Below are 21,770 nucleotides of genomic sequence, written 5' to 3'. Positions count from 1 at the left end.
TTTCTCATTTTCTGATAGCGGCTATTGAAACGAATCCAACGAAGGTAAAAAAGGTGACATGAACGTCCATTTACAGAACGTGTTCAAAATGATGACTATTGTTATCAATGCAGTACTGCAATCTTCTTGTCATGGATTCACGGGTATTGCTTATCACTTCGGCTCTTACTGAAGCACATGCTCTTACAATTCTCTCTCGTACATCTTAGCCGGCCGCGATGGTCTCGCGGTTGTAGGCGCGCAGTCCGGAACCGTGCGACTGCTACTCTCGCAGGTTCGAATCCTGCCTCGGGCATGGATGTCCTTAGGTTAGTTAGGTTTAAGTAGTTCTAAGTTCTAGGGGACTAATGACCACAGCAGTTGAGTCCCATAGTGCTCAGAGCCATATGAACCATTTTCTCGTACATCTTGCAGATAGTAAATATTCGCCGAATACGGCATACCAATCTAACATGACATTCACACGTAAACACCATTCGACGGTTTCGTAATATAGCACAAATAGGAATGGTAAGACTAGGATCGTTTAATCAAGTGAATGTGAATGAATTATTCCTTTGAAGAACAAGTCGATATGCTTCTCATTTATGGAGAACGCCAACGAAATTCAGTGAGAACTAGAGACTTATTACCTGAAAGATATCCTCAATGTATTCACCCTACACGTCTTACATTTCAATATGTATATGATAAATTGAGAACAACTGGATCTTTAAGCCATCGGAAACATATACGGAAAATGAAAGTTACTGACAAGGAAACTGAAATTGGTACTCTTGCCACTGTGGTTCGAGATCCTTGTGTTATTTCGCGTCAAATCGCAAGGGAATCTGGCGTGAGCCAGAGCAGAGTTGTTCGTGTTATGCATCGCCATAAATATCATCCTTACCATATCAGTCTCCACTAAGAATTAACTGGTATGGACTGAAGGCGTCGTATTGAATTCTGCCGATGGTTCAAATTCAGAGGGATGACATGTTTATTAATTTGATTTTATTTACTGACAAGGCGACATTCACGAACCATAGAAATGTTAATTTGCATAACGTGCATTGTTGGGCAACTGAAAATCCATGTTGGCTGCGGCGAGTTGCACACCAATAACCGTGATCGGCTAATGTATGGTGTGGTATTCTGGAGGACAGAATTATAGGCCCCAATTTCATCAGAGCAAATCTTAATGGTAGGAAGTACACCACATTCGTGCAAGAAACATTAGATCTGTTATCGGAAGAAATATCTTTAGGAACATGGAACAGAATGTGGTATCATCACGATGGGTGGCCGGCACATTTTTCGCTGATGGCTAGAAATGAGTTGCAGAGACAATTCCCAAACAGCTGCATTGGACGCAGAGGAGATGTGTCGTGGCCGGCTCCCTTTCCCAGACTTGACACCTCCGGATTTTTTCTTGTGGGGATTCGTAAAAGACATTGTTTATAAAGATGTTCCAACTACACCCGAAGATATGCGAGAGAGATTTGTCAGAACATTTGTTTCGATAAGTGCCGATGTGTTAAGGAATACCACTCAGTCCTTGATAAGAAGACTGCAGCACAGCATTGATATCAATAGTCATCACTTCGAACACCTTCTGTAAATGGACGTTCCTGCCACCTTTTGTGACGTTTGTTGGCCTTCAAAGACCTTACTGTTACACATCATTGGATTCGTCTCGATAGTCACTACCAGTTAAAGAGTACCAAACTGTAGCATCTCATTAAAAAAAACAGAGTTGACCTTCATATCTCTGAAATGACCCCACCTAGCAACAAAAAACCAACGTCATATTGTACCCCCCGTTGCCCCATGCAAGTTTTGTCCCACAAACTTTTCAGCTACTGTTACACTTTCGGAGTTATTGTTGGTGGCAACAGTTAGTGACTCACCCCATGCTGAATTTTGCTTTCTAAAGTGTCGGCGGTTAGTTCTATGCCCATGATGTATAAAACGTTAACCATTCACAGGACTGATAAGTTTTACAGTTCCATGGGAAAGTAAACTGTCACTTAACACGGAAAAAGTGTATTTAGAATAAAACCACTTTTATTTTTCTAGCTTGACAAATGGACAAAAGTATGTCTCCGTGGTTCATCGCAGGTATTTCATATAGTGTCACTTTAGACATTCCTATTGATACTGGTATCTCTCTTCTTGAATGGTATATTGTACTCACTAGCCTTATATCAATACTCAAGTTTTTGATCAGTTACAATGAAGTGAAAAAATTACCTGTTGTTTCATTCCTACCACTTCAAAGGAATGGAGGCATAAACTCCATGATAAAAACTTGGAAAGTGTTTGATTCCCTGGCTGATATTTATCTTTCCCCATATGTGGAATCCTATTCAACAAGTATTTGATTCTCACATCAGCTACTGAACGAAATTTAATGGTGACAAATTTATCTGAAATTCAAGCCATGTAGCCTATAGTATAAACCTGCATTATACCTAAGAGAGAAAGGAGTATTCATCAATGTAATGTTTTGTCATGGCCCATAAACCAGAGAAGAATTTTCAGGGAACCAATTCCAGTTCCTGAAACCAAAGAAAACTTGCCTGCTTTGAGTGTGCACTGAGTCTGACCTTTGTTTACTGATATCAAAGTTTAAGTCTCCAAATCTATCTCTTAATATTGTACTGCAAAATAAATGTGGTCCGCAGTGTTTTGACCACAAGCTATCAGTTTTTAGGCCCTTCGTACAAAAGAAACCTCGAATACAAAACTACAATGAATGCATCTGTCTCAGAAAGAGAAGCACACCACCTGTTTCCAACTTGCCAATGGGCTTCTCTATCTGACCACAGTTTTATATGTTTTAGCATTGTATCAGCTATGAATTTCTGCCAAGAAGTAGCAGCACTGTGAAATCTGAGTTTCTCTTCTCAAAAGGTGTTGTTCCTGCTGTCTGACGTAAAGACAGTCATGGTCGTGGATTTGCTCGCCTTCTGAGCGGTCAGTCCAGTTTACAAACAATCGCTTATATAAAGCCTGGTGCTTCTATGTCGGAAGTTTGCAATCATGTACGATCCACAGACGTTACTGACTTATCCTCTGAAGACTTTGTTGTGCTAATTGGTGGGTCAAATGACGTATATGAAAACGAAACCCACAAAGCAAAACAAGAACTAAAAAGGTGCTTAGGACAGTTGACACACACAACTCTCTTTTTTATGTAGATGTGTAAAGAAATGTGAAATGGTCAATATGATCACTGCTCTAGTTAAGATGTACAGTGAGAAACGAATACAGTTAAAGATCTGTAACTTCTACTGTGTAATGTCTGTTGAATGAAAATAAGTCACAATGGTTTATGAAACAAAAAAAAGAAAAACAGATGAGGATACAGAATTTCAAAATGATCAATTTGGACATTCATGCGATTATAGTGTTAAATATCCAGTATTTCTGGGTTAATTGCAAGGATTTCAGCTTTTGGTTGTTCTCAGAGAGAAAAGAATGGTTGGGTTGAATTCTGACAACTGAGCACACCAACTCATTTTACCACATGTGATAAGAAATCCCTTAAAACACAAATAATAATTAAAGAGGGAAAATGAAGGCTGTAGTACTGTCCTATCCAACCAACTAGTTTACTAATTTGGGTTGTAGAACAAGCAGTTTATCATATGTGTAACAGTATTGTTTGAGATCACAGTTGATGAGTAAAAAACAGGGACTGTGCATGCCAAATTTGACAATAGTATACAAAACAGTTATATGTGAGTTGTGGGTTTTGTGTTGCATTGAACAGTAATAACATATTTTTAGGATAGAAATGACATTTATTTCGTCACTTAATTGAGTGAATACAGAAAGATGGCTGTCGAACATAGTGCTAGAACACAAAAGCAAGAATACAAAACCAAAGAGCATAGTCCAAGAACTGTCGCTTTGCATCAGAGACGCAATAGAGCCCCCCCCTCCCCCCCTCCACTGTTGGTTATCGGTCAGACTTTTTATACTATTTCGTAAGTGACCAAAGACTTTAGTGGCAGTATAATTCACCCCTTTCTGTGCCAAAGTTAGATTTAATCTTGAATAGTGAAGATAATCCTTTCTCCTAGCATTGTAGTTATGCACACTGCTATTACTTTTGAATTGGGTTTGGTTGTTAATAACAAATTTCATAAGAGAGTATATATACTGACAAGCTACTGTGAATATCCCTAGATCCTTAAATAAATGTCTGCAGGATGATCTTGGGTGGACTCCAGTTATTATTCTGATTACACGCTTTTGTGCAATAAATACTTTGTTCTTCAGTGATGAATTACCCCAAAATATGATGCCATATGCAAGCAATGAGTGAAAATAGGCGTAGTAAGCTAATTTACAAAGATGTTTTTCACCAAAATTTGCAATGACCCTTATTGCATAAGTAGCTGAACTCAAACGTTTCAGCAGATCATCAATGTGTTTCTTCCAATTTAATCTCTCATCAATGGACACACCTAAAATTTTTGAATATTCTGCCTTAGCTATATGCTTCTGATTAAGGTCTATATTTATTAATGGTGTCATACCATTTACTGTACAGAACTGTATGAGCTGAGTCTTATCAAAATTCAATGAGAGTTCATTTACACGGAACCACTTAGTAATTTTCTGAAAGACATTATTGACAATTTCATCAGTTAATTCTTGTTTGTCAGGTGTGATTACTATACTTGTATCACCAGCAAAGAGAACTAACTTTGCCTCTTCATGAATATAGAATGGCAAGTCATTAATACATGTTAAGAACAACAAAGGACCCAAGACTGACCCTTGTGGAACCCCATTCTTGATAGTTCCCCAGTTTGAGGAATGTGCTGATCTTTGCATATTATGAGAACTGCTTATTTAAACTTTCTGCACTCTTCCAGTTAGGTATGAATTAAACCATTTGTGCACTGTCCCACTCATGCCACAATACTTGAACTTGTCTAGCAGAATTTCATGATTTACAGAATCAGAAGCCATTGAGAGATCACAAAAAATCCCAATGGGTGGTGCTCGGTTATTCAGATCATTCAAAATTTGATTGTTGAAAGCATATATGGCATTTTCTGTTGAAAAACCTTTCTGGGAACCAAACTGACATTTTGTTAGTACTTCATTTTTACAGACATGTGAAGCTACTCTTGAATACATTACTTTCTCAAAAATTTTCGATAAAGCTGTTAGAAGGGAGATTGGACGGTAATTGTTGACATCAAATCTATCCCCTTTTTTATGCAAAGGTATAACAACAGCATATCTCAGTCTATCAGGGAAAATGCCCTGTTCCAGAGAGCTATTACACAGGTGGCTGAGAATCTTACTTATCTGTTGAGAACAAGCTTTTAGTATTTTGCTGGAAATGCCATCAATTCCATGTCAGTTTTTGCTTTTAAACAAGTTTATTATTTTCCTAAGTGGGTGACATTTCAATTGTATCAAATTGCATAGGTATGGCCTCTTCCATTAACAGCCTAGCATCTTCTAATGAACACCTGTATCCTACTGTATCCACAACATTTAGAAAATGATTATTAAAAATATTTTCAACTTCTGACTTTTTGTTCGTAAAGTTTCCATTCAATTTGATGGTAATACTGTCTTCCTGTGCTCTTGGTTGACCTGTTTCTCTTTTAATAATATTCCATAATGTTTTAATTTTATTATAAAAGTTGCTGCTTTCAGACATGATACACATACTTCTGAATTTTTAATAACTTTTCTTAATATAGCACAGTAGTTTTTATAATGTTTGATAGTTTCTAGGTCACTACTATTTCTTGGTGTCAGATACATTTCCCTTTTCCGGTTACAAGATAGTAAGCCATAGTTTGTTACTCACGAATGTATTGACCCCATGACATAATAAGCAGTGTGGGCCAGAGTACAGAGGTTGCAGTGCTGCATGAGCAGAGTCATCATGTACCATGATGAAATCACATGATTTCAAGTCCTTATGAACAAACACCTGTGGCGTGGTATGAGCACGAGGTGGAGGCAGATGAAGGCGAGCCATGTGAATATGCACTCGTTCCACAAGGGCTGGCAGGCCAATAGCATTGGTCAGAGAAGTGTCCTTGGCAAATTAAGCACACAGGATGAGTGGTTCACCATACAGAACCTCCGCCAATGGAGCATTGAGGTCCTCCTTGTGTGTGGAGTGGATTCCCAGCAATACCCATGGTAGCACCTCAGACAAAAGCCTGCTGTGACACATGAATGCAGCTTTTAGTGTTTTGTGTCATTGCTCTACTAGTCCATTGGCCTGGGGTTGACATGCAGTCATGTGAAATTTCACCACCCCGTACAACTCACACAGGCGAGCAAAAAGCAACAACTCAAATTGGCGATCCTGGTCCATGGTAAGTGACAGGGGGCAACCAAATCTAACCACCCACACTGAAATGAATGTTTGAGCAATTGTCTCATGCGTAATGTCCACCAGGGGTACCGCCTCAACCCAACAGGTGATGCAGTCGATCATGGAAAGGATGTATTTGTATCCCTCAGACAGGGGAAGAGGACTGACCACGTCAATTTGCACATGGCTCAGGCGGTCCCTGGGGATGTTGAACTGTCCTAAAGATGGTTGAGCATGTCTGCTCTCCTTGCTCTGTTGACAAAGTACACACGGACGTGATCACATGCCTGGCCAGACGAAATGTTCAGTTATGAGTCGTGTTGTTATCCATGTTCCGGGGTGGGCAAGATTACGTAATGCATCGAAAATCCTGCGCCAAAGGGGGGAAGGCAGGGTGAACCAGTAGAAACGTCACAGATGATAGGAGTTGACGATCCATGCAGGGCAACAGGTTTGATGACGAGCGAAGATCCGTCATCCGAGAGCAGACGTTGTGTGTCTGCGTATTCAGCCTGAAGCCACGCCAGTTTCTCTAAGTTCAATGGTGTGGAGATCATCAAAATGCAGGAGAGGTAGTTGGCAACTATGTTTTCCACGCCGCAAATATAACAAGCATCCAATGAATGTTGGCAAATAAAGTCCATGTGCCAGAAGCAGCTTAGTGGGAGATCTTTCACCGGTTGCGGATTGTGTCAACAAGAGGTTTATGGTCTGAACAGATGGTGAAAGCATGTCCTTCGACGTCACTCCTGAAATGTTGGACTGCCTCATAAACCGTGAGTAGCTTGTGGTCGAAAACTGACCATTTACACTGACCCCTTATTAGCTTTTTTGGGAAGAAACGGAGCGGCTTTGTTGAGTCAGCAGTGTGCCTGTTGGAGGACAGCACCTACTGCCGATTCTCTAGCATTGGTAGTGATAGAAATCTGTGCCTTAGGCTCGGGCTGCACGAGAGTGATAGGCTGCATGATGCCCGATTTTGAATTGTCGAAAGCATCCAGCATGGGCCTAGTCCAGTCCAGTTTATGTTTTCCCGTTGTATTTTTACCAGAGAGTGTGGCGGTCAGAGCTGACTGGAAGGAGGCAGCCTGAGGTATATGTCGCTGATAAAAGTTCACCATCACTAGGAAATGGCGCAGTTGTGCATAATTCTTGGGGAGGGGCAGAGCAAGGAGTTTCACGATTCGTGAATCAGTATGGCGGAGGTCCCCACTGTGGGTTTTACATGGTGTTGCACCATAATAACGCACTTTTAGGATCGAAATGACATTTGTTTCGTTCCTTAATAGAGTGAATACAGAAAGATGGCTGTTGAACATCGTGCTAGAACACTAAAGCAAGAAGACAAAACCAAAGAACATAGTCAAAGAACTGTCACTTCACTTCAGAGATGCCACAGAGTTATTCAGTGGGCATCTGAAAAATTCAGTAATTCAGTCCATATCAAAAATTTATCTCACTTATTGACCCACATAGAAATGTTATGCTTCACTAAGGACTCTGGCAGTAAAATGTGTTTCTTATAATGGCTGTCATTTGAATGGGTTTGTGTTGAAGTAAGACAGAGGAAAATGAAAAAAAAGAACTATAAATAACATGACAAAAAAGATCCTGTACACCAACAGTAATGTTATCTTTCTGCAAGAGAGAATCAAAAAATGGTATATATTAGATAGTATAAAAAAGTTCTGCATACTTTAGTTCTGTATGTTCATTGACTTTCATTAATAAAACACAAATAGTGGTAAAAGAAGTCTCTAGTTACAGAAATTGATGCACATTATTGGAATGAAGAGGTTAGACATGTTATAGTATAGACAAGGTGAAGTGAAACATGAATGAATGAAGCAGCGACGAGGCTAAAGACAGGTATAGAAAGCGAAAGATCCATAAAGTTTCTCAGGTTCCAATTGTTTTGTGGTGGTGTGTTCGTGTCACATGGTCTGGTAGGATGCAAGGTTAGCTTCACCTAAAAATGACTTAATGTTCCATATGGCTAAAAACTGTCAATAGTTGTAAAATTAAATTCTCAGATTTTAAAGCTTTTCTGTTCATTACAAATTATCTAATAATTAATTTGATAAATTTATGCCCACAATACATTTTAGAAACATTCCTATTTTCAGAGTATTGACAGCAGGTCTTTCATTGGGTGTGATGTAAAAGGAAATGCAGTTTGGCTGAAAATTGTCAGAAAAAATCACAGATCTGCTGAATTATGGATTCATCTGCATCTGTCAAATGGTGCTATCTATCAGTTACCTTGTAAGTCAAGTGTAATTTATCCAGTAACTAGCTGTAACTGTAACCTGCATCATTCTTTAGTAGTCCCTGGCTGACAATATGCAGTAAGTTATTATGAAAAGACATTTTTCTTTTGCAGGCCATCCTCATACATTAACTCGCAGTGATACTTCAAACACATGGAGTGGTGGAGGACTGAAATTCCAAATCTGTGAACCATTTATGCGATGGAGGATTACTTTTAATGGACTGTTAAGGTAAAATTACTCAATTATTTACATTATCATCTCTGATATTTTGAAGCCTAAGAGTATTTTAATGTTGTTTACAACCTTTGGAATAAAAGAGGTGTTACATTTTCATCATTCTGTATATGTTCTTTACTTATGTTTGATATTAGCCCAGGAACAGGTCAATCAGGACCAGTTATCATACTTCCTATTTCTTCCAACAATGGACAATCCAGGATGGAATAATGTCAATATTATGAAAATGATAGATTGCTACTCACCATGTAGCAAAGATGTTGAGTTGTAGATAGGCACAACAAAAAGACTGTGAAAAGAAGGCCTTCATCCAAATTAGACAACATACATTCACACAAATGCAACTCACACACACACAACTGCAGTCTGTGGCTGCAAAGGCAGCCAGAGACTGTTGTCAAGTGTTTGTGAATTGCATTTGCGTTCATGTGTGTATTTGTGTGTGTGTGTGTGTGTGTGTGTGTGTGTGTGTGTGTGTATTGTCTTTCTCTTTCTTTCCTGTACGAATATCATTAATGCTCAAGTTCTATGGGAGTTCTAGTGATATTTGTAGTGGTTCTGTCAATGTCAGATGTATCAGTTACACGTGTTCCTTTTCAGCAGAGTTAGTCCTGCACATAAATAATAAATTAAATGCACTCATTGCCTTTAGTTGTTAAAAGTACTAGGAACTTTTACTGTTGCCTGTGGGTACATTTTTCATGCTATAGTTTTTATAAAGATGAATGTTGATCAGACAACTTTGTATGTGGGTACAGATGCTAACCCAGCTATTGTTCTCTTCTGATAAGCAAAAACTAAGTTCAGAATATAGAAACCAGTATATTGCCAAGGCATAAAATTATGTGTTAAACTGCTGTTGGATTTCAAAGATTACTAACACACTATTCTCTTTTTAAAGAGGATTCTAATATTTAATTCAAAGTGTATCATGGAATTAAGAGACACCCTTCTAATAACTATTGTGTTTACATGGGGATGCAATTAAAGAATACGTGTAGTTAAAATATTATTCATAAATAAATGAATTTGTCAATAGTTACTTATGAACATAAGTGATTGGTCCATATTTATAATAACTTAGACATGCATACATACTGGAAAAGAGGCCTACACATCTGTGTTAATTGTGAAACTGTAAAACAGTCATGTATATCTGTTTGGTCATGCCAAGCTCCAAACATGCTAATCTCCAGAAATACTAAACGAGTTTACATGTGGTTTTCACAGGTAGCTTGTGGCTTTGATCAAAATCAGAATACGTGCAAAAAAGACATTATAATTCTAATCTTTATATAAAATTTTCTCTTGGTGAGATTTTTCATCATCAAGGTATAATATGCCAAACAACTAATGGGTGGCACTGTTAGTTTCGCAACATATGAAAGACCCAATAGATGGCACTGTATGTATTTTTATTTCAGGGAGAGATGAATTTTCAGAAGTTTGTGTTGCTGACATAACTAAGCACTGCAACCTATCTTTATGAATACAAACCAACAGCAAATGTACTTGGCAAGGAAATATAGATTTACTGATTTTGCTTTGTGTATTAAAAACTTGATGTCACTGCCTTCCTTCTTTTGACAGATTTTATGTTTATTCTTTTCCAGGAAAAACAAATTCATTAATTTTGCTTTGTGTTTTTGGTGCCTACTCATGACATTTTTACTTTGTTTTGTGTATGAATAAAAATGCTTAGGAAATGATAAAGTCTATTTGAATAAACCAGAATGGCTTAAAACCAGAGGGCTATGAGGTCTGAATAATTTAATGAAGATTGTGAGGAGAAACTTGCTGCAACTTGAGAACATCAGGCTTTAACTTACTCTTTGGAAACTGCTTCTGAAAGCAAGGCATGGCATGGTTCTGATCTAGAGCATCCTGTATTACTCACTCCTCAGAACCTTTCACTTGCAGAGGATTAAAGTTACTTCTCTTTAATGTAACATATCAGAGCTGTAAATTTTGACAGGAAATGGCACAGGCTTTTATACCCTGAATACCATTTATTCCTTACAATTTACCATTTCACTGTAAACATGTACAATGCCTGGTGAGCTTACGCTGTGCCCTAACCATAAACAAAGCACAGGGCTGAACACTGTGTGTTGTGGCTGTTGACCTTAGTGTTAGTTGCTTTTCGCTGGCCAGCTCTACATGGTTCTCTCCCATGTTAATGAAGCAAACAAGCTCTTTGTTCAGGTCCCCAATCATACCACTTCAAACACTGTAAAAAAGAAACTTTGTAAGTCAGAAATTAATTTGATGCTTATGAAGTCTCGGGCACAGCTATAAATAAGTACCCAGACATGCCAGGATACTAAGCTATTGTAACATAAATACATACTTATTTTCAGATTCCAGTTTGTGGACTTCTAGTTTTGGTATCTCTAAACTTTTTCTTTTTGTGAATTATTGTTAATTAAACATGGAATTATCTGATGAAAAGTATCTGGAAACATCTTAGTGAATATTCGATGACTCCTCAGTACATGAGTATGAAAGTATGCAATACATTAAAGTGCAGTAACACTCTGAGCACGAAAATTGGTCATGTAAAGAAAAAAATTACGTGAACTATTATTGGAAAAATGTTATTATCCACTGGAGGAGTTTATGAATGATGAGGTGATAATTTAAACAGGGCAACTAACATCTCCATTAAAAAAACTGTACAAAAATGTAAAAGTATTGTACTGTTAGAACATTGTTTGATAACTATATTGTCATTATTTTATGTCTATGAACTAAATCCCCAAAATTGTATATTGACATGTCTCCAGCACAACAGATCACATGATCTGAATATTGTATTTTATGAAATAAATCAAATCAAATCAAATCACTGATATGGGGTGTGTCCATCTTTGCCTTTATGGCAGTTTAAACTCTGCTGGGTGCACTTTCACTGAGGTTTCTGAATGTCTGTGGAGTAATGGCAGCTCATTCATACTCAGCATGTGGAACCAGAGAAGATAGGGATGATGGATGCTGGGATCTGGAGTGAATTTGATGTTCTAACTCATCCCAAAGGTGTTTCATTGGCCTCAGGTCTGGACTCTAGGCAGACCATTTCCTTTCAGGAATGTTGTTGTCCACAAACCATTGCCTCACTCATGATGCCTTATGACAGGGAGCATTGTATGTTGATACAAACTATCATCATCTCCCAACTCTCCCTGTACTGTACACAGTATGCAATGCTGTAAAATGTGTTCATATCCTTCCACATTTAGTATTTTCTTAAATGCAATAAGGAGACTGCACCATAACTATGAAAACTATCTCTTTACCATAAAACCACCTCCTCCATACTTCACTGTTGGCATGACACGTGATGGCAGGTAATGCTCTGCATGCATCCACCTCATAACTCCAAATTACTCATTTCCAGTCATCTGATACAAAGAAGCATCACTTTTTATGTGACTTCAAGCATTTCTTAGTACTGACAACAGAAATTTGTGGCTTATGGGGAGCCGCTCAACCACTGTACACCATTCTTTTTAATTTGCTATGCACAGTCATTGTGCTAGCTGGACTGCTGGTAGTACTTTGGAACTGAGAAGTGATACCTTCTGCCAATTTCGTGCATGTTGTTACAACCAAACTGCGCAATTCTCGACAGACCCCATCCATCAGTGGTGGTTCTTTCTTCCCATTTCCACTTCACAACTTGGCCATATCACCAACACTCCATTTAGTCAGCTTTAGAATGGATGAAATCTCCCTGATGGATTTATTACTCGGCTAACATCCATATTTGAAGACATTGATCTCTCCTGACCAACCCATTCTGCTGTTACTGCTTCTCCACCAACAACATAATACTCCTTGCCTCCTTTTATACTAGCAAATCCACTTCTTGCGACATCTAATGATCAATTTCACGTTACATAGGTGTGTTCCGATCCATTTGGTTTGGTATTGTATATTCCCTTATTCTGGATATACAGTCAACCAAAACATTATGATCATTTGCCAAACAATGTGTTGGTGTACTGTGATTGTTCATAGAATGGATTTGGTACGTTCTCAGGAGGTTTCCTTATATAAATAGTGCCAGATGTCTATTCACAGGTTACAGTATTTTAGTAAATTATAGGCTGGTGGTGAATGTCCCCCATAGTACTGCTGCAACCGACCTGTGTCCAAGGTGAAGTGCTTGTTTCTGAGTACCTGTTCTCTTGGATGATGGCATAATGAGACAACACAGTCTCATCTCAATCTTCCCGTTCCCACTGCAGTTGCAATTGATGATGTTCGCTGCGTGGGATTAGCCGAGCGGTCCAAGGCACTGCAGTCATGGACTGTGCGGCTGGTCCTGGTGGAGTATCGAGTCCTCCCTCGGGCATGGGTGTGTATGTTTGTCCTTAGGATAATTTAGGTTAAGTAGTGTGTAAGCTTAGGGACTGATGACCTTAGCAGTTAAGATTCCACACACATTTGAACTTTTTTTTTGATGTTCGTGCATCAAAATGGAAACACATAGGAATTATATGCTGTGGAGCCCCATGTTCAACAAAATGTGCTTAATGGCGTGCTCTGAAAAGCTTGTGGCAGGACAAGCATTGTATTCTATTGTCAGATCTGTTACTGAGGAGGTATAGATGTCCAACATGTTGTTGCCTTCTCATGGTTTCATCAACCTTCAACCATGTTCTCATGACAATAGCATATGAACCTGCTTCACTATTTGCAAGATGCTTCTTCGTGAACAGTAGACAATAACATTTTTCCACTTGCGAAAGTTGATTATGGCCATAATTTCCCCTTTTGTGCCCCATATTGTCACTGAAATTATTCCTCATTCACCTCTGCTCCACTTACATAATTTCCTTAGCATCTCACATGCCTGCAACATTACTAGTCGGCATTCATTGTCATGATGGGCAGTGGTTGTGGTGGTTTGGCTTATCAGTGTAGTCTTCACCACATTGTTCGCTGTACTGAATATAAGGTTGGTGATAATTGTATTAACACAGCATCACAAATGTAGGTTATTAGAGCAAACAATTCCCATCACATTCATATATTTTGATGACTGAGAATCATATACATTTCAGTGCAGAGTCACCAATGAACAGGAGAGGTGTATTGCATTGTTATGCTTGATGTTATTGCTTATGCACATGGGCTTAATTGTGAGAAGCTATGAAATGTAACGGAAGATATTTGTGATGTTATTATGTGCCATGGTCATGCACATGCCATTTTGAAAGATTATCTGAAATAATGAATAATTTATGCCCAATGATATAAAGTTAATTAATAGAAGAAGACAAGGCTTAAAGAGTGACTATATGTCTGGATCACCGGTAGTGGTACTGTGAGTAAGTGGACACATTTCGGTCTCCCATTGTCACATCATATTGTGACATCATATGGTTCCACTCATTTAGGCTGATTGCTGACTAATACCAGAATGCAAACATTTATCTCCTCAGATTAAAAATCTGATACTTTCCCTTGAAAGCTATTGTAATATTCTATGTTTTTTTATGTTCTCAACCATCATTTAAACCGCATTGTTTAACTTAGTTCATAGGATTTCTTGATTGTAGTCAGGTAATGGTGACTTCTTACCTTTATATTTTACAGGTAGCCAGACAGACAACACGTGACTTTCATGACTGGAGTTTATTGTTACAGCAGTAGTCTTAGTTACATAGATTACTGATGCAAATAGTAATCTGAAATGTAGAGGCAAGGAGTCAACATCACCTGTCTGCAATCTTTAAATCTGATGGAATACTCATTTCACAAGGAAAATTTCAAGATACATACAGTGGATAATTTTGTAAAGTAATTCCCCTCCTCTTACACAAAGTCTAGTGTTAGTGACAACATTTGTCACTTTTTCTGTTTGGGAAGAACACAATGTGCTGCTGAAATTTTAGTTGGACAGAAACTTATTAATGGAAGGAATGAAGGCTGTGTGTTACAGGACTCTTCGGTTTTAGTCAAGTTTAGTGTTGTCTCCCTCAAAGTAGTTCCCTTCTGATTGCACACACTTTTTCCAGTGCTTCTGCCATGGGTGGTAACATTTCTGGAACTCATCTTCTGTAATGTCATCCAAGACCCTCGTCACAGCTTTTTGGACATCTTGTGTTGTTTGAAAATGGTGTCCCTTGACTGCTGTTTTGACTCTTGGAAATAGAAAAAAGTCACACGGAGCGATATCTGGTGAATAAGGTAGCTGTGGTAGTACTGAAATTTGTTTTGAGTTTAAAAATTGCTGTACTGACAGAGCAATATGGGATGGCGCATTATCGTGATGCAGAATCCAATTATAAGCAATGTTGGCATGGAGACGAAAAACTCTTTTACGAAGTGTTTCTAAAATTTCTTTGTAGTAATATTGGTTACCTGTTTGTGCAGGAGGCACCCACTCTTTATGAACAATGCCCTTGGAATCAAAGAAGCACACAAGGTAGCATTTCAATTTTGACTTTGAGCACCATTGCAAACTTTGGCCTTTTTTCTCTGGATCGTACTGGAAAAACCAAATTTAATCACCAGTGATAACATGGCTCAACAATTCTTGATTGATTTCCATTTGCTCTAACAGATCGTCTGCCACATTTTTCCATGTTTCTTGCTGTTGTGGTGTGATATTTTTGGGGACCATTTTTGCACAAATCTTTCTCATACCAAGATCTTCAGGTATTATTAGATGAACCATTTCTTAATTGATGTTCAGTTGTTCTGCAATCGTTTTCACAGATATTCTTCGATCAGATTGTACGAGTTCACGCACCCTGGCCAAGTTGACGTCTGTCCCTAAGGTTGATGGTTGTCCATTGTTGTCTTTGTCTTCAATATTCGTTCTGCCTTCACTAAACTTGAGCTCTTGACAAAACATCCTCTCCAAAATCCTTCTGAAGCTTACCGTAAGTTGTCATTGAGTTTTCACCCAATTTAATACAAAAAGAAATGGCATTCCACTGCACAATATTATGCGGTTCCATTTCTGTGACAAGAGACACAAACACATGTTAACTTATTACAGCACAACTCACCACTCAGCAGTTGCATCGATGTTGCCGCTTGGACTAGAAGCAGATTATAGACGAAGGTCAAAGATATTGTGCCTACACAAGCCACATCTTGCAAAGAAAACCTGTCTCATTACTTTATTGTCACACCTCATACACATATTAGTAGTAGTAGTTTACAAAAGTGTGGAAATTGATAATCAGAAAAGTCATTAATGAAGAAGAAAAACGAGCAAAATCTTTGTTCATAATTTTGATGTATTGATTGCCCTTTTTATTTTATGGCTTTACAGACTCTCAAATCTCATATGTTGACTAGCATTTCATTATTGATTCTCTTTGCTGCTACTCCTTAGTAATGATATTGGTGTGATGTATGAACTATTATCCACAAAATATCCATTCAGAGAGGCATAACACATGTATAGCAAGAACGCAGAGTTGAAATTGGTAAACTGTAACTGCTTCAGAATCGTGAACTATTAATTACATCAAAGACTCAGAGAAATTGATATTGTTAACAAACAATGCATGCACCATACAAGATATGGTAAATACACACATTGCAGAAAACTATTGTGATCCACCAACGCATAACTTATATGAAGATATCATTTACAGCTACATCTTTTCAAACCTGAAATTCTGTTCTTTTGTTGGGAATATGTGTCATACTATAGTAATGAATATTGTGAAATATAACATATAAGATAAATTTTTACTTGATTTAGTCACTGAACACATGATATCTCAAATATTTGTGTTGACCATGGAGATTATTCTGTAGTGAAAGCAATTTATTATTCCCTTAAATCATCTAATTCACTCAGAATTCATTTTACAGATTTAATGATTGTTTCCATAGATACATAGGATTTCTTATTATGAACACTGTTATTGTCACCACAGGCAAGGTGTCCAGGGGAAATTGATGCAAAATGAAGACAGTGCAGAACATGTACGTTTTCGCCTGCTGTAAGTATAAATGTTCAAATATTGATAACTATGCTAAGTTAATTTTATTCATGATATGGAATGTGTCAGTTTTTCATAAAACATGTTTGTTATGAAATATACTGGGGTATAACAATTAATTGACAAATACTCATCTTCATTTCTCAGCAATCTTCAATGCTGCAATAACTGTAAAAGAATTTGCAAATTATCTGCTTCACCAAAATTTGCTGAGTTCTTGATAGTGTAGATATTGATTTGGTATTGCTAAGAGAAATTTCAAGAAACTCAGGTTGACATGATATCCACTTTTAAAACCACATGTTTATTGCATAATACTATAACAAAACTGGATCACAAAACTGTTGGGAAACTGAGACCTCCATGGCTGATTTGCCACTCCTTATATATTTGTGAACAATTACTGCCTACATCATCCATATTAGAAACAGAAAATTTATGGATTACAATCAAAATCTTGCTAGCATACACAGACCGTCATCATTCAGTTAGACATTATGTCATTTCTCTCACTTTGTGACATAAAGATTTTAGGTTTTTGCTAGCAAAATATAAAAATGCAGTAAATGAAGCAGACAAAAAGAAATACAAATGTCTCAAAAATGAGATTGACAGGAAGTGCAAAATTGCTAAGCAGGGATGGCTAGAGGACAAATGTAAGGATGTAGAGGCTTATCTCACTAGGGGTAAGATAGATACTGCCTACAGGAAAATTAAAGAGACCTTTGGCGAAAGGAGAACCACTTGCATGAATATCAAGAGCTTTGATGGAAACTCAATTCTAAGCAAAGAAGGGAAAGCAGGAAGTTGGAAGGAGTATATGAAGGGTCTATACAATGGCGATGTACTTGAGGACAATATGATGGAAATGGAAGAGGATGTAGATGAAGATGAAATGGGAGATATGATACTGTGTGAAGAGTTTGTCAGAGCACTGAAGGACCTGAGTCAAAACAAGGACAACATTCCATTAGAACTACTGACAGCCTTGGGAGAGCCAGACCAGACAAAACTCTACCATCTGGTGAGCAAGATTTATGAGACAGGCGAAATACCCTCAGACTTCAAGAAGAATATAATAATTCCAATCCCAAAGAGAGCAGGTGTTGACAGATATGAAAATTACTGAACTATCAGTTGAATAAGTCACAGCTGCAAAATACTAGCGCGAATTCTTTACAGACTAATAGAAAAACTTATAGAAGCCGACCTTGGGGAAGATCAGTTTGGATTCCGAAGAAATGTTGGAACACATGAGGCAATACTGACCCTATGACTTATCTTAGAAGAAAGATTAAGGAAAGGCAAATCTACGTTTCTAGCATTTGTAGACTTAGAGAAAGCTTTTGAAAATGTTTATTGGAATACTCTCTTTCAAATTCTGAAGGTGGCAGGGGTAAAATACAGGGAGCGAGAGGCTATTTACAATTTGTACAGAAAGCAGTTTAAAAGAGTCGAGAGGCATGAAAGGGCAGCAGTGGTTGGGAAGGGAGTGAGACAGGGCTGTAGCCTCTCCCCGATGTTATTCAATCTATATTTTGAGCAAGCAATAAAGGAAACAAAAGAAGAGTTCAGAGTAGGTATTAAAATCCATGGAGAAGAAATAATAACTTTGAGGTTCACCGATGACATTGTAATTCTGTCAGAGACAGCAAAGGACTTGGAAGAGCAGTTGAACAGAATGGACAGTGTCTTGAAAGGAGGGTATAAGATGAACATCAACAAAAGCAAAACGAGGATAATGGGATGTAGTCGAATTAAGTCGGGTGATGATGAGGGAATTAGATTAGGAAATGAAACACTTAAAGTAGTAAAGGAGTTTTGCTATTTGGTGAGAAAAATAACTGATGATGGTTGAAGTAGAGAGGATATAAAATGTAGACTGGCAATGGGAAGGAAAGCGTTTCTGAAGAAGAGAAATTTGTTAACATCGAGTATAGATTTAAATGTCAGGAAGTCGTTTCTGAAAGTATTTGTATGGAGTGCAGCCATGTATGGAAGTGAAACATGGACGATAAATAGTTTAGACACAAAGAGAATAGAAGCTTTTGAAATGTGGTGCTACAGAAGAATGCTGAAGATTAGATGGGTAGATCACATAACTAATGAGGAGGTATTGAATAGAATTGCGGAGAAGTGGATCTTGTGGCACAACTTGACTTGAAGAAGGGATCGGTTGGTAGGACATGTTCTGAGACATTCAGGGATCAACAATTTAGTATTGGAGGGCAGAGTGGAGGGTAAAAATCGTAGAGGGAGACCAAGAGATGAATACACTAAGCAGATTCAGAAGGATGCAGTCTGCAGTAAGTACTGGGAGATGGAGAAGCTTGCACAGGGTAGAGTAGCATGGAGAGCTGCATCAAACCATGTCTCAGAACTGAAGACCACAACAACAACACCAACGTTTTTATAAAATTCCATATCATGAAGATTATTAGTTGAAAAATGTTCCTAACATTTCTATGAGTTTATTATACGACTACAAACAGAATGCTAATTTCAGCACAAAAATCATACAGCAATTACAAAATGAGAACTGCTTATGTTTTATGTTCAAGTATCGATTAGTAACAGTGCAGACATATATGTATTCTTGCTAAAGTGGTAATGAAATTAATGACAGAATATGTATAATAAATTGAATTCTAAATGACCAGGTAATTGAAATAATGTTGTTACAAAAATTATATAAGCCTGTAAATGTGGCAGCCTGACTTGTGAAACTTAAGGTCAACATATGATGTCAAACGTGTTCTAACAATCATATATTGGTACATTTCAACTATCTGAGTAAAAATACAACTACATACTGACTGTGTACATGAGTACACTTCTGGCCTTCAAAACTGAGACGTCATGAGGATGGCATGCAACAGAGATCAAATTGGCTCTAAGTGTACTACATGCTTGTATATGGAAATGATTCAGCACAACTGCACAATATAAGTGGCAGCATGTCATTTACTTTCAGGATATAAGTAGAGCTTACACAGCAGGTTTCTTATACAGAAATGGCATTTAAATGTTGTTTGTTTGTGACAAGATTGTGCTGTGCATTGCACAAGAGGGAGAAACAATTACCAGGATGTGTTGGAATACAGCAGTAGCAGAATCCTGGCCTATCAAGACAGTGATTTATTGTTCCACAGTATTGCTGTTTGCATTAATGATGATCCATTGATTGTCTTGTGAATATGGAATCCATATTTCAGGAGGGCCATCTATATGTACATCTATGTACATATAGTCCAAGCCACTGTATTGTGCATAGCAGGGGGTACATTTTACCATTGCTAGTCATTCTCTTTCCTGTTCCACTCACAAACGGAGTAAGGGGAAAAGACTGTTCATATCCCCTAATTTCTCTTATCCCATCTATGTGGTCCTTCCACAAAACGTAAATTGGGGGTGATAGAATTATTCTGCAGGCAGCCGCAAATCGTCTACATTCTCTCAGTACCCTTTCATGAAAAGAATGTTGTCTTCCCTTCAGGGATTCCCATTTGTGTTCACAGTGCATCCCTGTAATACATGTGTGTTGATCGAACCTACTGGCAACAAATATAGCAGCGTGATTCTGAATTTCTTTGATGGTTTCCTTTAATCGGACCTGGCAGGGATTCCAAACACTTGAGCAGTCCTCAAGGGTATGTTGTACCAGAGTTCTGTTTGTGGCCTCTTTTATATGTGAGCTATATTTTCCTAGAATTCCTGCAAAGAATTGAAATTGACCACCCACCTCCCCTAATTCCAACCTTTCATGTTTGTTTCATTTCATATCACTTTGCAGTATTACACCTAGATATTTAACCTTAGCACTACCAATGTATTTTCCATAATGTCTAACACCAATGAGTAATTGTATAACAACAATAAAGGTTTCTCACAACAACTGGGGCATGCACACAGCTGCACACAACTTTCTGATAAGATTTTAAATCAGATCTAGTTCACAATCATTGGAATTGAACATACTTTGTTTGCTGTCTTGAGAATGATTTTTTTTTTTACCTTTGAAGTGGCATATTTGTGGAATGTTAAGGATTTTACATCTTTCTTCTGATACATAACTTAAAATGGTGCAATAGTGTTTGTTAGTATTACTTTGCTAAGCATTTTTTTTTTTAGGTGGAAAGCATGCAGCAACCCCTTTGAACTTCCAGGAGATATATCCACTAAGATGCTTGCTGAAGCTGTTGCCAGGGAGCCTTGGAGAAGTGGGGACTGGCTGAGCATGCTGTGAGTAAATAAAATCGATTCAGCTTTGAAGAATTAATCAAATTTTAACAGTGTGTGGTACCTCATCATTAGCAATACTTTTCCAAAAAAAGTGAATTTTTTGTTCACAAAGTAAATTCATTTATCCTCTGTTGTCCATTTCTCAGACTAACATCCCACAATCGAAACAAATGCTACAATCTGTACTTGCTAATGCTATATTCATATTTTGTGTAGAACTTTTAAAATTCTATGCTACCAGGATTCAAACATGTGACCTCACTATCACCAGTCAGATGAGCTATCTATTGTGCCTCTGAGATCTTCATCAAAACAGGATCTCTGCTGTAGATCAGCAGTAAGGTTTGCCAAGAATAGTTTTATTGTGCTATGGGTCATAGCTCATGACTGACAGTTGACAATCTAATTATAATATTGTGACCCATTTGGAAAAGTTCTACAGTTCCTTAGTTTTGAGCGAGTTTAATGGTGCTGCAGGGAGCAGGGAAAAGAATGTCCTACATTGCACATATTACTGCTCTAAATTGATGGAACATGAGTGCATCAACTTTCTGAAGGTTTTCACTATCAGGGTTCACAAAATTCCTTCCTATTTTTACTTAAAAATTGTAACTGCATTTACCATCACTAAATAACTAAACTGTTCGCAGAAAATAATTTTGGCTGACACTCCTGTAACACTCGTATAACATTGAC

General features: G+C 37.8%; 1 protein-coding gene across 1 annotated transcript in view; it reads left to right on the top strand.

The window, feature by feature from the left end:
* Positions 1-21,770, top strand: part of LOC126272873 (putative phosphoenolpyruvate synthase) — a 329,859-nt gene that overhangs the window by 28,917 nt on the left and 279,172 nt on the right. The window contains exons 3-6 of the mRNA XM_049976096.1: positions 8,473-8,611; positions 8,730-8,847; positions 16,767-16,832; positions 20,964-21,074. Of these exons, the coding sequence (XP_049832053.1) occupies positions 8,473-8,611; positions 8,730-8,847; positions 16,767-16,832; positions 20,964-21,074 (434 nt within the window). The remainder of the gene's footprint in view (positions 1-8,472; positions 8,612-8,729; positions 8,848-16,766; positions 16,833-20,963; positions 21,075-21,770) is intronic.

This window comes from Schistocerca gregaria, chromosome 5 (genome assembly GCF_023897955.1).
Source record: "Schistocerca gregaria isolate iqSchGreg1 chromosome 5, iqSchGreg1.2, whole genome shotgun sequence".
NCBI lineage: Eukaryota > Metazoa > Arthropoda > Insecta > Orthoptera > Acrididae > Schistocerca > Schistocerca gregaria.
The sequence above is the reverse complement of the archived record's forward strand: the minus strand, read 5'-3'. Positions and strand labels throughout refer to the sequence as shown.